The sequence below is a fragment of the Lutra lutra genome, chromosome 13, assembly GCF_902655055.1.
Source record: "Lutra lutra chromosome 13, mLutLut1.2, whole genome shotgun sequence".
Taxonomy (NCBI): domain Eukaryota; kingdom Metazoa; phylum Chordata; class Mammalia; order Carnivora; family Mustelidae; genus Lutra; species Lutra lutra.
In genome coordinates, this window is record NC_062290.1 from 11,852,823 (window position 1) to 11,879,626 (window position 26,804).

The window sequence follows — 26,804 nt, forward strand, 5'->3', positions numbered from 1 at the left end:
ATATAAACATCACAAGATGATGGAGCCAAGTCTGATGTCTAAACTTTTTTAACTCAATGTTCAGAAACCAGGTTGATTATAAAAAGGCATATAACGATTTCCTCAAAATTCCATTGGTTTTTGAGTCAGAATTCTTTAAAATAAAATCTCTTTAAGATAGACAGTTTTGAAAACAGTGAAGTACTTGATTGTCACAGATCCAAGTCTTCAACATAAACTTGAAAACTGGCAACTCATAGTTCAGGAGTGTGAGAAAAGTCTATTCCCATGTGTAAAAGTGGCCAGACACCTTGCTAAAAACATACATTTATGAAAGTTTAAAATGCCAGTTAAATTATTCATCTGTTTTTCAGAAGGAATTGTTTCCATGGATTTATAAAAACAAAGCAAAACAGTAATAGTTTGAACTCTTGCTTCGGTCCCTCATTCCTCATTTCAACTTGTATTTTCTTTTAGAGAGGGGTTGTGTTCATTATATAAATTGAAAACTCTATGCAATAAGCATTTTTCCGGACTACTTTGCCAGAGGCTGCCATGTTGGACATGAAAAGGCCAGCGTCTGAGTCATGGGGATTGGATTCCAGCCCCAGCTCTGCCTGTAGTTGTGTGGCCTGAGATGAGTCACTTACCCTCTCAGGTCTTCATTTCCTCATCTGAAAATTAGAGGTCAGACGACATAATTTCTCAAAGCCCTCTTTACATCCTAAAATATCTACATTGCTTTGAAATGTATCCACATCTCTAACTGATATCCAGCATCAAGGTTAGAAACTGTTCTAAATGGGCTCACCGAATCCAAAACTAAGTAGAAAAGAGAAAGCTTTAAGAGTAACAGCCTACTAGCAACTTTATTTCCATCCTGCACTGCTTTTAAAATAGTTTTAAATTTGCAGTGGAAAATAGGAATTAGACCATGTTCAGGTGGATCATTTCAAGACCTTTATTGCTGGTGATACTTTCTCCAGATGGAAAGTAAGCGTGTACGAGTAATACTGGCTACTACTGGCATTTATCACTCCCTTAGTAAATGTCAGACACTTTTCTAAGTGCTTTCTGTGGCTCATCTCATCTGTCCTCACAGCAGCCCTGTAAGGCAGGTATTGTGATGTCCATTCTGCAGATAATTAGGACAAAGATGAAATCTTTGGTCCTATGTAGCCCAACCAGCAAGTGGCAGAGCCAGGATTCAAGTCCATGCTGACTTTGTATGTCATATAAACTCTATAATGCACAGACATTCAGGATGTGTGTGTGCGTGTGTGTGTGTGTGTGTGTGTGTGTGTGTGTGGCTCAAACATTCTTTATATATCTCAAGACATATCATTATCTCCTTTGCAGTGGTCCTTCTATGCATGCCTGATCTCAGTGAAAGGCACTACACCCACCCAATTACACCAGACAGAAACTTGGGGATTACATCTGACCTTTTACCTCACTTCCACTCCTCACCCAAGCAACCCATCACCAAGCCCTGTTTAGTTTATCTACTAAATAGCTATCAAAACAGCTGTAGGAGTTGGGGTCCCAGGGCAACCCTGACACACTGAAGTGTTGAACCTAAGAGAATTTCATGAAGCGATGATTTACGTAAGTATGAGAAAACTCAAGATAACTTACCAAAGGTGGTTCCGCACCAGGGGACTAGCAGCAGGAAGGCTGTTGGCATCTGTCACGAGTTGAACTGTGTCTCCCTCAGAAAGAAAGACATTGGAGTCCTAATCCCTAATCCTTAGCCTCACAGTTAAGACTCTAAGTGACTTCTCTTTGTTCTAAAGGTAAAACATAAACACAAATTTAAAGCTGGGCTGTAAGGACATCTGGTATCTGATCTCTTACCTGGGATTCCTCTCTCTCTCTCTCTCTCTCTCTGTCTCTCCCCCCTTCTCTCTCACATTGTGTGGTGTGTGTGTGTGTGTGTGTGTGTGTGTGTGTATCTAGCCTCACTGGCTTTCTTTCCTTACCTCTAAAGCATTGTCCTCCCACCCACCAGGGAACCTTGGTGTGCAGATGCTTTTCTTTCTGCTGGTATATGGCTCCATCTTTGTTCCTATCATCTTAGCCTGCTTCCCCCGCGCCCTCACCCGAAGCAAATGGTGAAGTGGGACACAGGGGCAGAAGAAAATCATTAAAATTCCTTACCTACTGACAAGCCCTTGAAACAGGCAGAGTGGCTCTCCTCTAAGGATTTAACTGCCCTCACCTTGAGGTTTTGCTAAGGACAATCCTAGCCTGACCGACCCCCTACCCGACAGGTCTGACCAGGATCCTGTAAGTCTACTTTAACAATTCCTTCTGGAAACTTTATCTCTAAACCTCCAAGATAGTGTCGAGAATCATTCCCAAGCATATGGCCCACTGATATACATCTAAAGGGTCTCACGAGAAGATTTTTACTACTGATAATAAATAACCTTTCTCCCAACAATAGCTAGTCCCTCAAGGTCCTGGAGACCTTGCTTCCAAAAATCCTTGGAGACTTATATCCTCCATAATCCCCTTTGTCCTCACCCACCGCCTAGTCCACCCCTACTCTGCCTTTAAAAACTCTGACTGTAATCTGGTTTGGGGTCCGAGTCCCTACTCCACTGTGCCCCGTATACTTTGGGCCCAAGCTTAAGCTTGTCAAATAAACCCTCGTGTGATTGCATTGGTGCTTGGCTCCTTGGTGGTCTCTCGGATATGAAAACTCGGGCATAACATTGGAGCACTCCAGTCAGCAGTTCTAATTCTTAAGTAATCTCAGGCTCCCAAGTGTGAATGGATGAACTTTCAGATGGTTTCAATATCCAACATCAAGTCAGAGGGTCTTCCTGACTAACCAGCTGAGCCCAAGATATTGTGAAGCTGGACAAGCCATTCTCATTATGCCCTAGAACTTCAGAGTCCTGACCAATAGAACCCCTGGGGTGGGGGGGAGGGAGTAGGTGGGGAAGCAGGCTCCCTGCTTATATATATAAATATACATATAAATGCTATATAAATAAATATTTTTTTAAGCCACAAAGCACAAAGTTTGGGGATAATTTTTTATTACTAACTGATGCATATATGCACAGAAAATGTTTTGAATATATATATTCAAAAATCTTAAGGATGGGTTTAGTTGGGGATGTGATTTGGGAGATGTATACGTGTCCAAGGGCCTATATTCTTTTCCAATAACATAAAGTCATAGAAGTTTGGCACACCTGAATGAACCAAGTGCCCTTTAGAGAAACTGACTTGGCAAAGGGAACAGTGTTGGAGTTGGGGTGGGAGAAGTCCATGCAGCCTCAGGGCAAACCTTCCAGCAGAAATCTCACCCCTCCCTTGGCTTCCCTCTATCACCTTGTGTCTACCAGATGTCACCCCAGAGAGACAAAGGGGAGGAAATTAGCCAGGAGAGTCTTCCATTTGGGGGCTCTCCACAAGAGGACCCTCTTTATTACAGTCAATGTCTACAATAGCTGGAGCAACCACAAAACAAAAATCTGTACATGTGGCTGTTGAAAAGCTATGTATAGATTTAATGAGCGAGATACCATCCTTGTGGGGGGTGGGGGGAGTCACAGTGTAGGAATGAGACCTCCTGCTCTCCACTAGCCTTTGTTTTCAGAGTTACACTACCGGTACTGAGAAACCAAAAAGAACCTGAGGTGAGAAAGAGCCTTGAAAGAGTGGGTGACAAGGAAGCCTGACACATCATGAGTAAAAGGAGGAAAGAGATTAAATCTGAGGGTGATGCAGAGGACAGAATGGATAGGCCACTTTAGGCTAGATAAAAGTTTGGGTTTTATTCTGAATGCACAGATGACCACTGGAGGGTTGTAAGCAGCAGAGTGATACTGACTTACACTTGGAGCAGATCTCTCTGGGCACCATTGGTAGCATGTGAACAGAGGGACACCCTTCAGGATGTTGTTGCCATTGTCGTGGTGAAGATTCATGGTGCCCTAGACCCAGGTTGTGGTAGGGAGCATGGAGAGGAGTAGTTGGATAAGAGATGTTCTTTGGGTGTAGGGATGTCAAGACTTCTGACAGGTCACATGTGGGGGTAGAAAAAGGGGAGAAGTCAAATGCGACTTCCAGTTTCTGACTGGTGGGTGGTGGTACCATTTATTCAGATGGAGAAGACGAAGGGGGAAGCATACTTGGTGGAAAAACTGGTGAGTTCTCTCTTGGTGATCTTAGGTTTAAGAGAGCTGAGGGCATCCAAGTAGAAATGTAATGGCTTTTTTTTTTTTTTTTAAGATTTTATTTATTTATTTGACAGAGATCACAATAGGCAGAGAGGCAGGTGGGCGTGGAGGCGGCCGTGGGTCGGTGGCGGGGCGGGCGGGGGGTCATCTGGGAAGCAGGCTACCTGCTGAGCAGAGAGCCGATGTGACCTGAGCCAAAGGCAGGAGCTTAACCCACTGAGCCACCCAGGCGCCCCTGTTCTAACGGCTTTACTAGGGCCCCCTGAATCCAGTCCTGCCTCCAATACCCTCCCCTCTGCTAATTCCCTTCTCTTCTGCAGCCACTGGTCTATTCATCTTTCTGAAGTCTGGCTAGAATCATGCAAGTTCCATGCTTTAAAATATTCAGCATGGCCCTAGTGCCCTCAGAATCAGGTACAGATATCTCAGTCTGATTTTCGACTCTCGAATTATCCTCTGAGAATTTCCTTCCAGCCTTATCTCTTGTTGCAACTGCCCTGTATCTCCTGTCCGCTCTAGCTAAACTGGACAGCTTTCTATTCCTCCAGTGGACTTTGCTGCTAACTCCTTGCTTGTATTTTCCCCTTTGCCTGGAATTTCCTCAAACTCAATAGTCATAATCAAGTAGGACTCAAATGAAATTATAAACTGCAAGAACATGACACTAGACATTTATGGATACTGGTATAAACTGACACCAAATTATTGCTTTAGTAATTCCTCGTAAGTGTGTCTATCGTCTTTCTGGCATTTAAAAGACAATAATATAAAGTAATAGTTTCAAATGCTTATTAAACAGTGATGCCATGTACTCTGAGCAAAATACTAAAGGCCAAAATACTTATAAAGGAAAGGGTCCTGTGGCTCCAAATGAATAGAATGAATGGTACACATCTTTGAAATTTTATTAGTCTCTACCGAGGAGCCTGCAGAGCAAAACTCACCATTCCCATGTTCAAAAGATTTCGTGAAAGGCTAAAAGCCTACGGGATGATTTATGGAAAAATCCAGTGGAAACCTCTTTTCACCAAGTAAAAGAAAAAGCATCAATATGATTAAAGGAAAGCAGGGTGAGAGTTGGATTTTAATAATAATAATAATCCCCTTGAATAGCAACTTAAATGCCAGCCCAACATTCTCCCTGTTGTTGGTTTGTCACTACTCCTCCCTCTGTGGCCTTTCGAGAAAGTTTGCAAAGCCCTGGCCCCTCTAACAGAGTGAGTTTTGTGCTCTGTGGGTTCATGTCATTATATGACATGAAATCAGAAACACCTGATAGTGAGCAAGAAGAATTAGCACTTGGACATTTTGTAATGGACGTGGTGGTCAGGCACCTGCCCAGAATATAGAAAAAGCCACTTCGTGCTCATTAGGATTTGCATATTTGTATTCTGTTGCGAAGAAAACACAAAAAACAAAAAACATGTCACAAGTATAATAACTCGAGGTTATAGTTTGTAAAATTTGCCACCAATTATAAAATATCTTCAAATCCGGTCCTATGAAGGTCACTTACCTAGAGTTAAAATCAATATTAGACCCTAGATGGAGCCACTCCTTCAGAGGGTGCTGTGTCAGCAAACCAAAATGTGGGTAATTTTTGTGTCCTTATAAATGCTCTGTTTGAGCAGAAATGTAGTGTTTTCAATCAGCCAATCCCCAAACACCAAACCAATTTGGGTCTTCTTCCCCCAAATAAGGCTGACCATGTGGCTGTAGCCAATCAGATGTTTTCTGTTTCTCTCTTTCTTGTTCTTTATTGTTTATTTTTGGAATCTTGTTGCCTTCTGCCCCATTTTGCAGTTCTCTGAAAAGACTGTCCACTTCATAAAGTGTTAAATGAAGTTTGTTTGTATCACCTAAATTGTCTTCTTCAGTTATTTTTTTCAAAGGATTTTATTTATTTATCTGACAGAGATCATAAGTAGGCAGAGAGGCGGGGGGTGGGGGGGAGCAGGCTCCCCGCTGAGCAGAGAGCCGGATGCGGGGCTTGATCCCAGGACCCTGAGATCATGACCTGAGCCGAAGGCAGAGGCTTAACCCATTGAGCCACCCAGGTGCCCTCTTTAGTTATTTTTTAACACGAGGCTCTACAAATGTATCTTTCAATGAAGTGCTTTTATATCAGTTGCATCATATGTGACGAAAATGATGATCATTTTTGAGTCTGGCTAAAGGGAATATAGAATTACTTGTAGCTCCTGATCCTCAAACTGAATTCCATTAAGATTCATTGCTCACCACAGACAGAGACATGTAGTAAGCACTGGATCCTCTTTTAGCCTGCAGTTTAGAATTCCAACCCCAGGCATTTAAAAATTCCCCTTTGAATAGCTCGCTTATCCACCAGTGCTATTTTTGAGGCCTTAAAATTTCATTCCGCCACTGAACATGTTAATTTAGTTCAGAGCAGATGTGTGTGGCATCTGTGCATATACATTCCCTGCAGAATTCTTGGGAGTGGAGGATCAGACCTCCAACTTTGGAACAGATTCCTTGTGATGAACATACTTGAGAACACTATTTCTAGATCTGAGAAACTACACTTCCTCCTTATCTCTAAAACTATCTGTGTTTTATGTGGCGGGCAATTCAATGAGTTGCCTTTTTTCTTTCTCCCAGATTTTTCCTCTAGCACATTCTACTTTTCCAGCTGGGGTCAGGCTTGGGACTCACTTACTTTTGAGCCTGGAAGTTGGCCTGACAGGCTCAGTCCCAGAGCTTTGGCCTCCTTACAAAGACAGCTTTGTAAGGGGGTTTCTTGACTATGAAGAAACCCACCAGAGCATGAAGTTTCTTTCATCAACTCTTGGGAGCTCTGACAAATGTACTGAGCATTTTCACCAGGTGCTTTGACTTCCCAGTGAGGTTTCTATGGCTCCATAGTCAACATTTTCCAATACTGACTTTGGAGCACTTAGGAGAGAGCTCTGAGAAATAATGTCTGTTTTTCATGAAAACAAACAAACAAACAAACCCAACCTATTATTTCAGAAATTATTAGGAATATCAGTTGTATTTATGAGTGGCACAGTAATGTCTCCCGACACTGGAAACCCTCCACAGCTAGAAGTTCATACTTTCTAATGGAGATGGTCCCGGGGGAATGATACTCACCACACCAGAGTCCACAATCAGAGTGTGACTGCCATCTGTCAGATGAGTATGGAAAAGTAGGTTTAGGAGACCAGAATATGCCACCTTAAATATACCTCATTGGCATAAGGATTGCAGACACTGGAGAGGCTCTGAAAACAGAATAGTTACCCTTTTGTAAGGGATATTTACATTTATAAAGGAAAATCCATTTGTAAGGGTGTCTCCTTCTCTGTACCAGGAGGAGAAAGAGGACTCTAAATCCTAAGAGACTCTTATTAATGTAGAAGGCACTTAAAATCTGTATAGCAAGGAGAACACAGGCAGCAACCTCTTCGACCTCAGCCACAGCAACATCTTCCTAGGAACATCACCAAAGGCAAGGGAAGCAAGGGCAAAAATGAACTATTGGGATTTTATCAAGATCAAAAGCTTTTGCACAGCAAAGGAAACAGTGAACAAAACCAAAAGACAACTGACAGAATGGGAGAAGATATTTGCAAATGACATATCAGATAAAGGGCTAGTGTCCAAAATCTATAAAGAACTTAGCAAACTCAACACCCAAAGAACAAATAATCCAACCAAGAAATGGGCAGAGGACATGAACAGACATTTCTGCAAAGAAGACATCCAGATGGCCAACAGACACATGAAAAAGTGCTCCATATCACTCGGCATCAGGGAAATACAAATCAAAACCACCATGAGATATCACCTCACACCAGTCAGAATGGCTAAAATTAACAAGTCAGGAAATGACAGATGCTGGCGAGGATGCGGAGAAAGGGGAACCCTCCTACACTGTTGGTGGGAATGCAAGCTGGTGCAACCACTCTGGAAAACAGCATGGAGGTTCCTCAAAATGTTGAAAATAGAACTACCCTATGACCCAGCAATTGCACTGCTGGGTATTTACCCTAAAGATACAAACGTAGTGATCCAAAGGGGCACGTGCACCCGAATGTTTATAGCAGCAATGTCTACAATAGCCAAACTATGGAAAGAACCTAGATGTCCATCAACAGACGAATGGATAAAGAAGATGTGGTATATATACACAATGGAATACTATGCAGCCATCAAAAGAAATGAAATCTTGCCATTTGCGACGACGTGGATGGAACTAGAGGGTATCATGCTTAGCGAAATAAGTCAGTCGGAGAAAGACAACTATCATATGATCTCCCTGATATGAGGGAGAGGAGATGCAACATGGGGGGTTAAGGGGGTAGGAGAAGAGTAAATGAAACAAGATGGAATTGGGAGAGAGACAAACCGTAAGTGACAATCTCACGAAACAAACTGAGGGTTGATGGGGGGAGGGGGGTTGGGAGGGGGGGGGTGGGGTTATGGACATTGGGGAGGGTATGTGCTACGGTGAGTGCTGTGAATTGTGTAAACCTGGCAATTCGCAGACCTGTACCCCTGGGGATAAAAATATATTATATGTTTAAAAAATAAAATTAAATTTAAAAAAAATCTGTATAGCAAATCTTAAATCTGCATAACAAAACTTACCCTTGTTTACTGTACTTTACCTGGTCATTTGCCCTTAACTGCCTTCCCCAACATCCCTCTTCCTTTGTTTCAGCCGGAAGACGGTATTTAAGTGCAAGGTTTGTTTTTGGTTTTGTTTTTTTTAATTCTATTTATTTATTTGACAGAGTGAGAGAGATCACAAGCAGGCAGAGAGGCAGGCAGAGAGAGAGGAGGAAGCAGGCTCCCTGCTGAGCAGAGAGCCGGATGCGGGGGGCGGGGGGGTGCTCAATCCCAGGACCCTGAGATCATGACCTGAGCCCAAGGCAGAGGCTTTAACCCACTGAACCACCCAGGCGCCCCTTTAAGCTCAAGTTTTAGCCACCTCTTTGAGTTTACTCATCCCTGAGTTTCTCCTATGTGTATGAGACATATATGTGATAATAAATTTCTTTATGTTAATCTTCTTTCGTAAGATAGGCCATAGTTAGAAACTGGAATGGTTGAAGGAAGAGACTTTTCTCCTCCCTGACACAGGGATATAATAACCCTGAGCCCATTGTCACTTGCACACTGGCTGTGTGTGATTGATGTGTGTGTGTGTGTGTGTATGTGTGTGTGTGCACGCATGTGTGCAGATTTCACAACAATGGTTATTTTCCTACTGCTGCCATGTGGGGGATCAATCAGGTAAAAAAAAAAAAAAAAGCTCCAAAAATGATTCTGTCAAAATCCCAGTCCATAGTCCTCCGCATCTCACCTTAATCTCTCCCACTATGTTCACCACAGCACTTTGTGATTTGTTGCAGAGCAGGGAATCTTGGAACCAAGTATAAATCACTGGGTTACAGTTCAACAGCTATTTTTTCTAAAGGTAGTTTAGTGTGGAGCTCCTGGGTGGCTCAGTCAGTTAACCTTCTGACTCTAGATTTCATCTTGGGTCATGATCTCAGGGTCACGAGATCCAGCTGTTGGGCTCTGCACTGAGCGTGGGGACTGCTGGGATTCTCTTCAGCCCTCTCCCTCTGCCCCTCTCCCCAACTCGTGCGCACATGCACACACACACTCTCGTTCTCTCTCAAATAAATAAATACATAAATAAATGAATAAAGGTAATTCAGTGCTCATTTAAATGTAATTTGGATTTTTATAATAACATTTACAACTTATTACAAAAAGCTAAGATTATACATTAGGAATAGCTAAGGGCACCTGGGCGGCTTGGTCCTTAAGCATCTGCCTTCGGCTCAGGTTATGATCCCAGGGTCCTGGAATTGAGCCCTGCATTGGGCTCTCTGCTCAGTTGGGAAGGCTACCTCTCCCTCTCCCACTCCCCTTGCTTGTGTTTCCTTTCTCATGGTGTCTCTCTCTGTCAAATAAATAAATTAAATCTTTAAAAAAAAAACCCAAAACAAAAAGGAATAGTTAAGAATGAGTGAATACACCCATAGGGAAGGCATGGACTGAGTGCTCTGATTAAATTACCTTACCCTCATGAGATCTCTCTATGGCAGATGCTATTTATGCTGATATTACAGGGGTAAGCAGAGATTCAGAGAATGTAACTTGCCTAGCTAGTAAGTGATAAAACTAGATCCTGAACCTAAGGGTATTGAAGACCAAAATATGTTAATTTAACAACCATGCTATTTTCATCCCTCGCAGCTATTGTCCGGTTTGTTTTTACTTTCCAGTCAAAGTCTGAGCTAATTGTTCCCATTTCCCTGGCCTTTGAAAAAGCACTTGAACCCCAAGGTCACCTTTTTCATTGAGTTTTAAGCAACTGTTGGGAAACTATAATTAGAAACAAAACCCTCCCGGGGCGCCTGGGTGGCTCAGTGGTTTAAAGCCTCTGGCTTCTGCTCAGGTCATGATCTCAGGGTCCTGGGATCGATCGAGCCCCGCATCGGGCTCTCTGCTTGGCAGTGAGCCTGCTTCCTCCTCTCTCCCTCTCTGCCTACCTCTCTGCCTACTTGTGATCTCTGTCAAATAAATAAATAAAATCTTAAAAAGAAAGAAAGAAAGAAAGAAAGAAAGAAAGAAAGAAAGAAAGAAAGAAACAAAACCCTCCCAACCCAGAAAACCTCTACACAAAGGTGGAAGAGAAAGGCGACTATTTTAATATCAAACAAGCATTAAGCCAGAATGTGATGTGTGTCACTGGTAACCCACTGAAGGATTGCCAAGGCAGGGAAATCTTGTTGTTTTATATATTATGTAATGAATACGTCAGACAGGTTTTGCAGTTTGCAGTTAGGTGACAAGTTAAATCCATCTGCTCCCAGGTCCCATGGTATTTTCTTTTCCTTTGAAATAGGGGAAGGGGCCTTATTTTTTCTTAATGATTACATTCCAGAGAGTTGGCTGTCCAGTCCTTGAAGAAATTCTCCTGAATTGCTAGACGGGCAAGAGCCTTATTTAACCATTAAAAAGATTTACATATGTTTGAAAGGATAAAGAAAGAAAATCTGAAAGAAAACAATGGGGAAGGGGGTCAGTCTCTTCCCTGATTTTCAGCAGGAAGAATTAAGCCTCTTATTTTTCATTTATATTTGCCTCTTACACCTTCTTAGTTCTAATTTTTCAAGATTATATTGAGCTTGGCCCACCCTTCTCTATACACCCAGCTTGTGGGCTCAGCACCTCCTGACTGCCCTGGCTCCACCAATTTCCTAAAAAGTTGTTTCTACATCACTCCCCCTAGGATTTCACTTCTCTATCTCTCATCTCTCCCCAAAAAAGGTACTGCTAGGAGACACCAGTCTCTGAGTCTACTTCCTTTCCTTAGGAGCAACACTAGAGGAATCATTAGCTTCTCTTCAATTGAATTTACATTTCTTTTACTCTGGAGGCTAGGCTGGGATACCTCCCAAATGCACATCCTTTGGAGGAGGAACCTGCCCCCACTCAGATGATACTTTCTGGAAGAGGCCAGTCTCCAGGGAGAATTAGGAAGAAGATAAAAGTGTCCTGTCAGACTTAGATCTATCTTCCAGTTAAATGACCAGAAAAAAACACTTAATTGATTGCTGGAGCTTGATATAAATCATGTCTCACTAGACTCCCAGGCTTATGTAGGGGAGGAAAAAGTTTTCCTCAACCCTATTAAGGTTCCCGGCTGGGTTTGAAAATTAAACTGACAAAGACAGACTAACAGGAGAAAAGCAGACAAATGCATTTAACTTAAGTTTTACACGACACTGGAGGCCTCATAAGGAAATGATGACCTAAAGAAATGGTTAAAACCGAGTATTTCTAAGCTGGGTTTAAAGGCCAGGGCACAGTCCTGGAGAGATGTGATAGGTTAGGGAGTGTGAGGTAGCTCTAGTAAACTAGGGGAAGGTTAGATAGACCTGTTCATTCAGATTCCTCTCTGTGCCCCTCTGTCTCTGTCTCAGAGATAAGGGTGCTCCTTTCCTCTGGGTGTGGGGAGGGCACCTCTCATACAAGGTCTTATGACCTGCTTCGGAAAGAATGGAGGGGGAAGGTCAGAGAGACCTACACATTCCCACTGTTTTCTCAGCCTCTTTCAGTTTACAACATCCAAGATGCCAAGGTGCCATGTTTTGGGGTAGCCTGTTCTGAACCCCATTGCTTACCATGAATTGCATTTTCTGACATTGGAGTGCATCTCCTGAAGGTGCCCCCACCTTCAGTTCTCCATTGGACAATTTTGCCCTCCGAGTGTCTCTTTTACATACAGAGCTGCTTTCAAAAATGCTGATTTCATCTATGGATGGATGATACGGGGATGAGGACATGCCACCCCAAAATATGCCACTTTGGCATAAGAATTATCTCCAGTTGAAGGCATCTGAGTTCTTGAAATCCCTTACCTGCCTAAAAGCAATGGCTCCTCAAAGAACTCAGTTGTCATAGGTCCCCTCCCTGGGAGCAAATCTAACCATCTCTTCTAGGAGAGGAGAAATTGACTCTGTACCTGGATGAACATTTACACAAACTATCTCCCATCTATTCCTCAAAGACCCATTTTTTCTTTCCAAAAAGTCATCATGTTTCCATAAATGCCCTCCCCCCACAACTTCTAAGGAGTCACTTGTTCTCCCAGAAGTGTCTCTCTGTCGCCCTTCCCCTCCCGCTCTATTAAGATGGTACATTAACTCTCCAAATATCGCCACTCCTTTGGGTATTCTCCTGTGATGTCTCTGTGCACATAAAAATAAAATAGGTTGATATGCCTTCTCTCCTGTTAAGCTGTCATTTGTCAACTTAATTTACAAGTCCCCCAGCCATTAAAACTAAGTGAAGGAAAGTTTTCCTCCTCCATAGTTTTAGTCTAGGATTTGCTTTAAAATAATGTGGAAGGGAAGAGTGGGTGGGAAAGAATTACTCATGGGTTGATGTTTGTTGGGACTGACGATGTCTGCTTTTGTATATTGTTAACATTCTCCACTGGAAAGTTTTTTTTTTTTTTTTCTTAAATAGTTGATTCTTTTGATGGTAAGAATTTGCTGATTTGGTTTTCTGTCTTTGGGTGTGATTTTGAATATTAGGATAATAACAAGGAAGAACTTATGGCTGAAAATTTGCCCACGATTTTTGCAAGTGATATGTGGTTTCTTTATGGGTAGAGGAAGTGATCACCCACTTTTAAAACAATAACTGTTGTATAGTGAAGGGCTACCATATACAGACATTCTGTGTGGTACTTCATAAATACTTTTGAATCTTTACAAAAACCCTGCCAAGTTGGTGTTACTATTTCCATCTCAAAAGTGTGGAAACTGAGACTCTGATAATTAAGTTGGCCAAGGTCACCCAGCTGGTAAATGACAGAGCTGGGATACAAAGCCCCCTAAACCCTGTATTCCTTTATTCATATATTCCACAAATGGTTATTGAATGCCTATCGTGTACCATGCATTATTCAGAGCTGTGAACTTGGAAAATGTCATCTCTGCCCAAATCAGCAGAATGTACAATCTCCTTCCTCTAGCCTGAACCACTTCCAAGGAAAGCAGGACCTGACACTAATCTTCTCCCAACTACATGAAAAGCCAAGGTACAGCAAAGTTATTGTCAGGAAAAGTTGTCCAAGTCTTGGACATATGCAAGAGATTACTGAATGTCCTTTCAGTGGAGTGCTGGGCACGGTCTCATGGACCCTTTGGAGATTAGCTAATTACATAGAATGACATGTTTGGTAGCCTTTGTATTGATGGATATTTTATCCCTTTGTACGGATAGAAATTATGCTGTGGAAAACTGATAGCAAGGCAAATGATTCTGGCCCATAGTGAGAAAGTAGAAACAAATGATTTCTGCCCCGCAGAGAAAATCATTGCAAACATTACACTTCATTACTTGATATATTATCCAGATCTGCTCCTACTAACCCATTTGTGTCAGCATTCCTGATTGCCAATGCCAGACTGGTTTGGAGAAGTCAGGGGCCAGACCATGGTAAGTCCTGCAGATTGTGAGGAGGAGTTGGGACTTTACTCAAGATGTGATGTGAAACCCCTGGAAAGTCTTTAGCAGAGGAACGACATAATGTGAATTATTCTCTGTAAGGACTACTCAGGCTTTGAGGTGTTCTGAAATCAGACACGGGGCTTTGGAAAAGCTATTCCATCTCACTTTGGGACAGGTCCTTCATCTGTAAAGTGAGTAAAATGTTAACCGCTGTGGAAGATCCTTGTGAAGATTACATAAGGCTGGAGACACGCACAGGAGACTCCTCCCTCCTGACAGAAATCACTGGTCACTTAGATGGATGTGTCTACATGAAGCCCGGCTGGGCTGACTTAGCCTCTGGAAGCGTCCACATGCCATGTTCTGAATGATCATCTTGAGGGGCAGGCGTTCACAGAGGTAGCATTAGGCTAGGTAAGACAGAGATGGAGGTGAGAGGAAGAATTTAAACACGGGCTTTGTGAGCCCTGGCAAGTCTTCAAATCTAGATTGAACAAGGAACAGCTGAACAGAGTTTTTGTTTTGTTTTGTCTCGGGAGACAAATGTGAAATTGTCCTTATTCTTATTTTTGTGAATGCCAGAAAAGAGAAAGAGAGAAAACGTCTACACTGCAGATAAGTTTGGGTTGAAGAAACTCTCTCGTGCATAGATTTCTTAATCTTCCCTTTCAAAGATCCCTGAGTAATGACTTTCTATTCCTCTTGGCTTGGGGCAGTTCTTTAGGCTTAAATATAGGAAAGAACAACTAGAAAAACTCTGAGGAAAGAGAAGAAAAGAAGGACCCTTCAGTTCCTACAATGCCTGAAGCTTCTCCTTGCCCTTTACTGGGGTGGCAGTTGTATCTTACACCTGCTAGGGCACCTGTTAGAGCCCCTGGTGCAGCCCCTGGTGCAGCCCCTGGTGAGGCTGATATTCTCCCCACACCAGCTCCCCCACTGCCGCCCTACACATGTTGAAACTGGGACCCAGAGAGCCTAAGGGATTCCGCACAGCTGGTAAGTAGGGCAGCTCATGTGGGAAGTGAGTTCCACTGGACTCCAGGTCCCACACTTGTAAGCCTCACGGAAGGAACGTATCGGCGTTTTCACATGGTTTGACCTATACCATTTCGATTTTGAATATTTTCGCATAAATGTCAAATCTGCTGTTATATTCCCTTGGCTCATAAATCTTTTCCTGTGTGTGTAGTAAAGAACACGTAATTTTAGACTTGGGATCTATACTCTTCAGTTTCTCTAGAGAATAAATATTCCTGACACATTTTTCTACAATTACATTCCTTTAATTTTTTCTTTTTTTTTTTTTAAGATTTTTATTTATTTATTGAGAGAGAGGCAGTGAGAGAGAGCATGAGCTAGGAGAAGGTTAGAGGGAGAGACTCCCCGTGGAGCTGGGAGCCTGATGCGGGACTCGATCCAGGGACTCTGGGATCATGACCTGAGCTGAAGGCAGTCGTCCAACCAACTGAGCCACCCAGGCGCCCCACCTTTAATTTTTTCTTATTAGAAATACAACAGAGTCTTGAAATTGTGCAGGAGAATGGGTAGGATGGTTAAACACGTTGGATTTCTTTTTGTTGCGTTAGAGAGCTGGCCAAGGTTAGATAGGAGAGCTGCTGCCCATGCCCAGGAGTGTTCTATGTTCTCTCTGGGACAGGGCCAGAAACCAACAGTTAGTAAGGCACACTGTGGCTTTATGCCCTGTCTTAGCTCGGGTCAGATCTGGTATTATATTGGGTCTGAGAGCCATTTCTCTGCCACGTGATCATTCTGTGATCTCAAGAGAGTCTGTCTTCTCCCCGCTGAATTGACAGAGTGGGACATACAACATTAAGAGTGAATGAGGAGTGTGTTTGTGTGTGTGTGTGTGTGAGAGAGAGAGACAGAGACGGAGGGAGAGAGAGAGATTCCGTGTGTTTGGGGGCAGGGAGAACATGCATATTTTAATTTTCAAAGACACCATGCACTACTTCATTGTCACGTGGATTCTGGCACTTTCTGGCATTCAGCCCGCTCGTCAGTTTCTGCTTTCACCTACTCTGCCTGTAGCTGTTTTTGTGACTAAGCAATCGTTTCCTTGGTTTACTTCTAAGAGACAGCTATTTTGTAGACCAGCAAGGGGATCTCTAACCCTCCTCCTTACATTTTAAAAGAGGCATTTAAAAGCAGCCTTCTTTTCTGGTTACTTCGTGCATAGTTGCTGACAGAAATGAGGCACTGACCGTGGCAGGTGAGAGAGTGGGCTGCTGAGGCCATGTCCCCCCAAAACCATGTTGTCACGTCGCATACTCGCTCCACGGTACTGGGGCTTATGTACCAGGATTCACTGGTTGTATGTGAACAAACCCCACTCAAACCAACATAAGTAAAAAGAGATTTTATTAAAAGGGCAGAAGAGTACTCCCGGTCAGGGATGCAGCTAAGCCAGGAGCAAATGGGAACCACGGTTGGAAACAGTCAAGAGCGTCATCTGATGGAAAAAAGTTAGTTTTCCCACAGATTTTGAGTTTAAATTGTTGCAATTGTGACTTTCCAGAAACATTTCTCTCTCTCTGTTGTCCTCTGCCATCCACTCCCCCTTTTGCTCTTTCTCCAGTTCTAAAATTCCTAGAAAAATGGGGCACCTGGGTGGCTCAGTCGGTTAAGTGTCCCACTGTCGATCCCAGGTCAGGTCTTAATCTCGGTTGCAAGTTTGAGAGATCCATGGGATCTTTGGGATCCATGCTGGGTGTGGAGCCCACTTAACAAAATAAAATTCTTAGAAAAGAGACTTTGACCTACCAGTCTGGGTGAACTGTCCACTCTCAGACCAACCAACTGTTGCCATGGTGTCAGGAGGCTGTGTAGAGCTCCATGGCCTTGACCATGTAGTTGGTGTCCACTGCATTGTGTACATGCATTGGCTTGAGAAGGTATATTCTACCGTAAACCACTCCTTGGGATTTTCCAGGAAATATGGAAGCAATTCGCTATACAGTGGTTGGTCTGATCAGACAGGCTGACCCTCACAACTAGGGTCACACCTCTCACAAGTGTGATGTATTGTTTTCTTCCAATAACCTTCCATGTCATCTCACAAGAAAATTATTCACGGTAGCTTTAAGGAGGCAGAATGAAGCAGCCATCACTTTCAATACTGAACTTAAGAAAGAGAAACAGTTCTGGGAAGAGGAGTATGTGCTTTTTCAAAGCCCAGTTCAAAGCCCCCAAAGCCTACAGTGTTAAGGTATAAACATCGTTTCAATATGAAGGAGGCCAAAGAGGTGCTCGATGGGCAACTTGGAGGACGGCGACTCTCTTCCAAAGACCAAGGTCTGGTCCTAACTCTTGCCTCTCTCATGATCTTTTGTTCAAGAATCCCCTTTCCTTTTCCCCTGTTGCCCTATTCTGTGTGGAGTACAGGTGACCGGCTCTGTTTTTAGTATTTCTTCTCAAATGCGAACCACAGGCCCGCCCTGAGACCGCAAAGCTCAGCAGTGACAAGGGTGGCGCGGTCAAGCAAGACTTCACTAAATGTCAAGAGAGTTGAGATGATACTGCTTTCAAAATCAGCCCCTCAGAGCCTTGGAAGAGTATGTGCTTTCCATTCATTTCTGTTTTGTTTCTCTGTATTTGGTTTCGCAGGACTGAGGAGGGTGCTGACCAAATGCAAGAAAAGCTCAAGACTTCCCTCCGCACACCAGAGTTACGAGGCTGTGGGTGCGGAAACTTGCCACCAGAGAAGCCAGAGAACAGCCCGGTAAGTAGCCCCGCCTCCCCCCGTGGGTACTGTCGTCACGAGCTTTTATAAATCTCTCTGCAAAACTCTGCAAATTCACTCGTGTGTCACTTTTGTCTATTGCTGCCGTGACAAATTGCCATCAAACTTAGTGGCTTAAAAGCACCAACTTATTATCTCACAGTCCGGGAGGTCAGAAGTCCAACACAGGTGTCACTGGGCTAACATGGTGTTGACAAGGCTGTGTTCCTCTCTGGAGTCTCCAGCAGAAAGTATGTGTTTTTGTTTTATTTATTTTATTTTATTTATTTATTTTTTTTTTACCTTTACCACCTTCTAGAGGCCGCCTTCTTGGCTTATGACTCTTTCTTCCATCTTCAAAGCCAACAATAAATGGGCTCCACTTCTGTGACCCCTGTGTGGTCATGTTTGCCTCTGAGCACAGATGGGAAAGCTTCTCAGATTTTAAGAACCCAACCATTCTAGTTCACCTCGATAATGCAGAATGAATACCTAATCTCAAGGGCCTCACTTTAATCCCATCTGCAAAATCCCTTTCGCCGTGTAAAATACATGTCCCCAGGTTCCAGGGACTAAGACATAGACATCTTCGGAGTGGTTGTGCAAGCTATTTTGATGAGAAGCACAAAATTCTGGGCGTCTGGGTGGTGCAGTTGGGTCAGCATCTGGCTCTTGGTTTTGGCTCAGGTCATGATCAGCGGGGAGTCTGCTTGGGATTTTTCTCTCCCTCTCCTTCTGCCCCTCTCCGCCCCTCCATCCACAGCTTGTGCAGGCACTCTGTCTCTCTCTCTCTCTAAATGAATAAACAAAATCTTTTAAAAAATGACTGAAACCTCTTCTGCCTTCCAGGGAGGTGAGCTTCTTCTCCATAGTAGATTTAGAAAAACAGTCGTATTTTCATTTAGTAAGAAGACACTATGGTGGTCTAAGTTGGCCTTTTCAGCCATGATAATGAAGGCTGTTCTAGGCTAGAGTAGGATGGGAAAGGTTCAGAAGAAGAAGAAAAGTGCTCCAGATAATAAAGTTACAGGGACTTTGGGAAACTGCACATATGCGCAAGCTCCCGATAATTAGCACGGACACCTGCAACCCATTTACACACCCAAATTAATGAGCCTCTAATTTAGACTCTACAGGGTGACTGAACTTCCACAATTTCCTCCTTTTTTGTGATTTTTTTTTTAAATGGGGTCCTGGATTTCACCCTTCTCATGCTGGGCTGCATGTGGAACCTGCCAAGGGCCGGGAGAGCTTCCTTTGCCTTAGCTGGAGTGTGTAGGGAGTCCTCCTTATTTCCAGTCCCAGGGCCCGGGTGAGCTCCCACCCATGCGGCCTTGCAGGCTTCAGTGTGGCCACATACCAAACGCGAGCACATAGACTAGAGGAGGTTCTTTCTGTGTACCAGCTACTTCTTTGCAACTCATTTTCCTTGTTTTGTAAAACGGGAAGTGTTTTGTTCCTGTGCTGTCTGTCTTTATTAATGCAGCTGTCCCTGCCTGGAGTATCTTCCTTTATTCCCACCATCTACCTGAATCATGCATGTTTTCAGGGCCCAGCCCAGGCCTGGGTTCCTCCCCATGCAGCCTTCTGTGATTACCCACAGATAAATGAAACACTCCCTTCTTTGAACCATGATTCCTCTTAAAACTACCATGTCTCACTTAGTCATTAAATATTTTCAGGATTTCTCCCTTTCTTCCTTTCTATGAGACATATTTAAGATGTCCCTGAGTGCCTGAGCCATGTCTCACACATCTTTCACAGTGCCCTTGTAGTGTGTGGTAGGTACTCAAAAAATGTTGGATGTAGCAGAAAACTCTTTCCCCGCCCCTACCAGAACCTTTCCCTTTGTCTAGCAATATTATTTCCCCTTTCATTTGGTAACTAGCCCATCCATCTGTTCGTCCGTCCATCCATCCATCCATCCAACCATGCATCCAATTTATTAGGTGCCTAGAACCAAGCACAGCTCTAGGTTCCTGGAATCCACCAAAGAACAAAACACGTAAAAACTCCCTGCCCTAGTGGAGAGGGGGGAACGACAATAAGCCTAAGTAAGTAAATTACATGTTAGAAAGTAATGTGTGCATGGAAGAAAGAAGACTGTGAAGCAGGAGAAGGAAGACGGTGAGTGTCAGGGGAGTAGGTTGTGAATTTCACCAAGAGCTCAGGGTGGGCCTTGCTGATATTCGAACAAAGACAAAGATGTGAATGAGGCAAGGAAGGGAATTCTGTAAACATCTCAGGGGAGGATGCTCCAGACAGAGCGAAGAACGTGTACAAAGGCTAGAATGAGCATGGGTTTGACATTTAATTTGGAGCACGGTGAGCAGGTGGGAGAGGAATAGGAGACGAGGTCAGTGATTAAATAGGGGACCCAACACGGGGGCTTCGAAGGCTGTCATGAGGACTGTCACTAAGTCCTATCCAGTCTCATGGTTTCAGAGGAATGTCTCGGTCCTAAGGTGGTTCTTTCTCACTATCCCCACTAGCCAGCAATCACGGGGGACAGATGTAGGACCAGATCTAGCTCAAGTGGAGTTCTTCCATAGAATTTTAAAATTGAAACTGTGGGGTTAGGCTGAGTGAGGGGGGGAGTCAGGATCTATTCCAGGTACTGTGGATGCCCTCTCTCACTCTATTCCAATCTACTTGTCGTCATTACACGTTTTTTGTGTGATAAAAAACACATAATATACAATTTACCTCTGCATTCAGTGTGGAGCCTGACACCAGGCTCGATCCCACCACCATGAGATCACGACCCAAGTGGAAATCAAGACGCTCAACTGACTGAGCCACCCATGTGCCCCATAACATTTACCTTCTTAACCAGTTTTTTTTTTTTAAGATTTTATTTATTTGACAGAGATCACAAGTAGGCACAGAGGCAGGCAGAGAGAGAGGAAGGGAAGCAGGCTCCGTGCTGAGCAGAGAGCCCGATGTGGGGCTCGATCCCAGGACCCTGGGATCATGACCTGAGCTGAAGGCAGAGGCTTAACCCCCTGAGCCACCAGGTGCCCCTTAACCAGTTTTTTTTTTTTAATTTAATTTAATTTTTTCAGTGTTCCAACATTCATTGTTTATGTACCACACCCAATGTTCCATGTAGTATGTGCCCTCAATATAACCACTTTTTGAAGTGTTAACTCTATGCACATTGTTCTGCAACAGATCTCTGGAAAGTTTTCAACTTGCAAGACTAAAACTATACTCATTAAAAAACAACTCCCCATTTTTTCCCTTTCCCTAGTCTCTGACTTACACCATGCTACCCTCTGACTCTCTGATTTTGGCTCTTCTGAGTATTTGTGTAAGTGGAATAATCCTGTATTTGTCATTTTGTGTCTGGCTTATTTCACTTAGCCTTATGTCCTCACAGTTTATGCATGATATAGCACATGACAGGACTTACTTCTTTTATTTTTTTTTAATTTTTATTTTTTTAAAGATTTTATTTATTTATTTGACAGAGAGAAATCACAAGTAGGCAGAGAGGCAGGCAGAGAGAGAGGAGGAAGCAGGCTCCCCGCTGAGCAGAAAGCCCAATGTGGGACTCGAACCCAGGACCTGGGATCGTGACCTGAGCCGAAGGCAGCGGCTTACCCCACTGAGCCACCCAGGCGCCCCATGGACTTACTTCTTTTAAAGGCTGAGTAATATCTCACTATGTCTACACCACATTCTTTTTTTTATCCATTCACCCATCATTGGACATTTGGGTTGCTTCCACATTTTGGCTACTGTAAATAATGCTGCAATGATCATGGGTTACAAGTATCCCTTTGAGATCCTGTTTGCAGTTCTTTTGGATAAAGAGGTAAAATCCCAGCAGTGGAATTACTGAATCATATGGTAGTTTTATTTTTAATTTTTTGAGGAATCTCCACATTGTTTCCCATAATGGCCACACCATGTTACATTCTCCCCAACAGTCCACAAGGGTTCCGATTTCTCCATATTCTCACCTGACTCTTTCATAGCTGGGTTTTTCATGTGACTATATGACACCAAGCAGATGCCTGTGAGAGATTTGGCAAGTGGAAGTTCATATTGTGAAGCCGTTCATGGGTGAGCTTGATATACAGATGTTTGCTTTTCTTGACAGTTGTAGCTAAGATCCTAGTGGCTGCTTCTTAGCTTTGTGAGTGGTGTCAAGAAGAAGAACATGGGGGGCTCCTGGGTGGCTCAGTTGGTTAAGCATCTGATTCTTTATTTTTGGCTCAGGTCATGATCTCAGGGTCATGGGATCGAGCCCTGCATGTGGCTCTAAGCTCAGTGCAGAGTCTGCTTGCCCCTCTCCCTCTGTTCCTCCCCCAGCTCTCTCTCTCAAATAAATAAATAAACTTTAAAAAAAAGCAGAACATGGGACATCAGTTTCACTTGCACAGAAAGCAGGGAGGCAGTGGGCAGCCTTCTGATTGTGGCAGGGATCTCTGCAGTGCTGTTCTGGAAGTTGTTCCTGGAAGCTCAGCCTGGTGCCTACGTCTCCAGCTTTTCCAGTGACTACGAAAGCACCTAATTCCAGAAGCGATGAAGGGGGTCAGGATGCCATGGGAAAGCATGAGCATCCGATGTCTCCTTTGCTCTTCTTCTTTTCTTGCTTTCTTGCTTACTTTCTTGCTTTCTTTCTCCTCCTCCCCTTCCTCCTCCATCGTCTGAGAGAGAGAGAGAGAGAGAGAGCGCGCACATGCAGGTGCTTGCACATGCAGGGGTAAGAGGGAGAGGGAGAGAGAGAGAATCTTGATCTCACAACTCTGAGATCATGACCTGAGCTGAAATCGAGAATCAAACACTTAAGTGACTGAGCCACCCAGGTGCCCCTGGGTGTCTCCTTTCTGCTTAAACTTGCAGGAGGGGTTTCTGTCATCTGCAACTGAACGTGACTGATATACTGTATCAGTGTTAGGAGCTCAGCCTGAAACTGGGGAGCTGTCAGTGGTTGTGTTTCAGGCTATAGAGGAATACTTACTTGCTGGCAGGCAGAATGAAGTCAACACAGACTGAAGCATAAACAGGGACAGAGAGTCAAAGACAGACTGAATTTAGGTTCCCACTCTACACAAAGGCCCCGTAATGCATATTATCCATTCATGGGTTATCCAATCCATCCATCCATTGGTTATCCAATCTGCCTTTGGTTACATAATATCCCCCAAATCATTATTATGAATTCCCCCTTTTGGTTACACTCCTTGAAGATGGATTTCTGTCACTAGCAAATGAAAAGTGGTGTTGAATTGAGTTAGAGGACAACTTGGAGGTGTTATTACGGGGTTATAACTTTTAAATAATTAGTCTATTAAACCTGTTTCCCATTCTCTGTCATCTCTGATTTATGGTTACTTATTTTGATCATTTTGAGTTTAGAGTAATGAGGTCAAATGTAAGGCTAAGGGTTGTGTCTGCTCCATTTCATAGCCGCAGCTGTAGTCCTAACAGACCTTTCACTGCTGGAAAATCACCTCAAATTAAGGGGCCTCCTATTGGCAGATTAGAAATCTATAAAAAGGAGAGCTAGCATATAACTGGAGTGCAAGTGGGTCACCCAGCAGCTGCCCCACCGAGGACAGTGATGCTGGAATTCCTACTGGAATGTGGCGCCTGCCTATGGAAACCACACTCTGGGGCTGGCAGCTTCAGACTTGGAAAGACCAGCCTGTCTTTCACTCCAACTCACTTACGCAACAAACGACCCCAAAGCCAAACCCATCCCGTCCCACAGAGTGGCCTCTCTAAATTTAAAGAAAAATATTCATGTAACAACTTAACTAGTAATCATAAACTAATACCCCCCACCCCAAGCCTTGCCCATTTCCATCACTGGGTATCCGCTGGTCAGATTGACTACAACAGTTCTTTTAGGGTGTGTGTGGCCTTTTTCCTTTGGACCCATCCTTTACCCTACCCATTGCTGAAAACGTACACCTGGTGGTCATGTTTCTCCATGGGATCCCTGCACCCTCCATTATTGCTGTTCCTCAGATCTCTTGCCAGTGGGGGAGCCACTCATTGACTAGTTGGCGATCACCAGATTTGTTCTCTAGAAAGTAAAGGAAGATACTACCTAGTGGGTAGTGAGGGCTGGTGTTTAAAGATCTCATGGACTAAAAGCACAACCTGTGAAAGAAAATAATAATAATAATAATAATAAAAAATTGGACTTCCTCAAATTTAAAAAACTTTTGTATGTCAAAAGACATATTTTTCTGGGCTTCAGTTTCCCAGGTTGCAAAGAAGAGGGAGGCAGAGTCAATGATCTCTATGGCCACTTAAGGTTTTTTCCAAGTTGTTTTTCCTATCGTAGTGGAAAAATGGAAGTGGTTTAGAAAAGGAGGAAGATCTTGGGAAGAGAACTATAAAGCTTATTAGCAAAACTGGCATCTTGAAAAGAGGTGTTTTGCAGGTTTATTCTTCTGGATGTTTGTAGGGTTGAGAGTTGTTTATATACTTGGCTTGGGGGTAGAGGGAGGAAGAACAGAATTTCACATACATCATCAATACTAAGTGATCAGCTGTTGCCATTGCTGCCCACATATGACAGGTTGGTGCCTGAAACTGAAACTCAGACCACAGAAGCAAAAGGCTGAAAACAGCATTCTGAGAGAACAGTTCTTATGCTTCCTGTAGCGTGAGGCAAGGCAGAGAAGACAAATACGCCCTTAAGTGGGTAGAACTCAGAACCGACTCACCGACCACACGCTGTCCTCTCCCAACCGCCCACCCCTGTATTGCTGCCAACTCACCTTCTCTCTCCACAAGGCCTCCCATCCCTCAGCCAGTCTTGCTCTTTTAGTCCTTCAGTCCTCTGTTGCCTCCACATGACGCCCTAGAAACTGTGAACTCCAAGTCAGTTGTCACTCCAGCTACAATAGTCCTCAGATTTGTTGCGCCATAGATGTCCTACCCTGTCCTCCACACCAGTGAGAGCCCTTCAGTCCTCCTCTTGGGACTTGTCTCCTGGGAATTCCTCTATAACTTATTTTTTAAAATTTATTTCTTAGAAATTTATTTATTTATTTGAGGGTGGGGCAGGGGCAGAGGGAGTGCAGAGCCCAACATAGGGCTCAGTCCCATGACCCCGAAATCACAACCTGAGCCATGATCGAGAGTCCGATGTTTGTGCCACCAAGGTGTCCCCCTGTATATCTTTAAGATCTCCTAAAAAGCAAGCAAGCAAACAAACAAACAAACAAAAACCTCCTTTTCATCTCAGCCAAAATTCTACCAAGCCCCCTAGCAAGACAAGTTCCAGACACCTGTCCCTTTCCTAATCCTGGGTATCGGGATATTTTGTCTCTTCCCACTGACACGTTCCACTTTACAAAAAAAAACAAAGCAGTTTTCTTTGTCCAGGCTTAGTATACAGAAATACTGGTAATTAACAAAAATAAGCAAAGTAAACTTAATATTTTAACCCAGTCTCCTGGTTCTTGGTGAAACTTGGTGGAATAGAACTTTAGATTATTAGAAGGACACATTTTGGATAGAAATCCAGCTCATATGGGCTTTGATATTAAAAGGAACTGAAAATCCTAAAGAGGGGCTGGCCACAGGGAAGGCTTGGTTTTGTGGCTCAAGTGTCATCAAGAAACTGATTTCTTTCATTTTTTTTGTTTGTTTCCCCTTCCATGGTATCAACCTCGTTTAAAATTAGCTCTTCTTGTGGTCCCAGGAGGCTACAAGCAGCTCCCTTATCTACATGCCCTCACCTCTATCACTGGGGTAGTGGAGTGACATGTAATGATTACCATGGCCTCAGTCACCTGCTCTACCCCCTGTAGTTGGAGTGGAGTTTCTTTCCTGAAACCAATGACTCCCTTAAACTAAACCAGCATGTTTGTCCTTTACTCATTTACTTGCAGGACATGCAGATTGGTTTGGACTCCACTTACTGCCCATTCCTAAACTTATGTCTAGTTGCTACCCCTGGTCCTCCCACTCAAGTCAAAGCACTAAATGTTAGCAAAGAACCATGCTGAAGACTCCAGAATGATGTGTGGAAGCCTGTGGGAAGAGATGAAAGATGCAGAGAAGGGGTGAGGGGGTAAGGACCACTCAGCCCTGTAATAGTCGTGTAGTGATGTCATGACTTTTAACTCCCTGAACATCTGCGGCGAGGCTCCTATTGCTAAAAATGGAACAGCTGATTAGAGGACAAAATGACTAGCGCTTCCACTGAATTCTGACCAGAAAGGAAAAGCCAGTTGGTGAAACAGAAGGTACGAGAAACATGGGAGGAAGTGACTGAGTCACCTTGGAATTCGTAACAGCAGAAAAAGAGAACATGTGGGCATGTTGAGACACATCCATTGGATTTTTTCTTTTTTTAATCAGAGAAAGGTAAAGTGAGTCCACAGTCAGTTTCTACAAGAGACTACCACTTAAGAAGAATAAGTAGCTTTAAAAAAAGAAATGCTTACTCTGTAATCTTGGGTTATCCTAATGAGAAGGATGCTGAGGAGACATTAAAGAAATAGAACATTCTCAAGGAACAGTCCATGCCTAGATTTAGAAAAAACAAAACCAGTATCTCAAAGGCAGGGCACATGATCAAGGATTCATATAAGACCATGGACGTGGCACAAATCTGTGCAAATGAAAAATCATGAAGGCTCACTGTGACTATGTTGATACTTGAGAAAATGTTAAAAACCAGAAAATTTGGAGTTTTTATGTTTTTTTTTTTTAAAGATGTATTTATTTATTTGAGAGAGAGCGAGCATGTGAGTGGGGAGAGGGGCAAAAGGAGAAAATCCTCAAGTAGACTCCTCACTGAGTGCAGAGCCTGATCTGGGGCTCAGTCCCACAACCTTGAGATCATGAGCTCAGCTGAAACCGAAAGTCAGACGCTCAAATGCCTGAGCCACCCAGGC

The 26,804-nt window shown here is 43.5% G+C and overlaps 1 protein-coding gene across 2 annotated transcripts in view; it reads left to right on the forward strand.

Annotated features, from left to right (window-relative positions):
- Positions 1-26,804, forward strand: part of CFAP95 (cilia and flagella associated protein 95) — a 185,923-nt gene that overhangs the window by 153,337 nt on the left and 5,782 nt on the right. Inside the window, exon 6 of one of the 2 annotated variants that reach the window (XR_007122455.1) lies at positions 17,814-17,928. Coding sequence is in view for 1 of the 2 variants with exons in the window: in XM_047701182.1 (XP_047557138.1) it covers positions 17,814-17,819 (6 nt within the window). In the remaining variant the exon portion in view is untranslated. Of the gene's footprint in view, positions 1-17,813; positions 18,027-26,804 lie in introns of those variants that run through there. The other variant, XM_047701182.1, reaches the window with a different exon arrangement.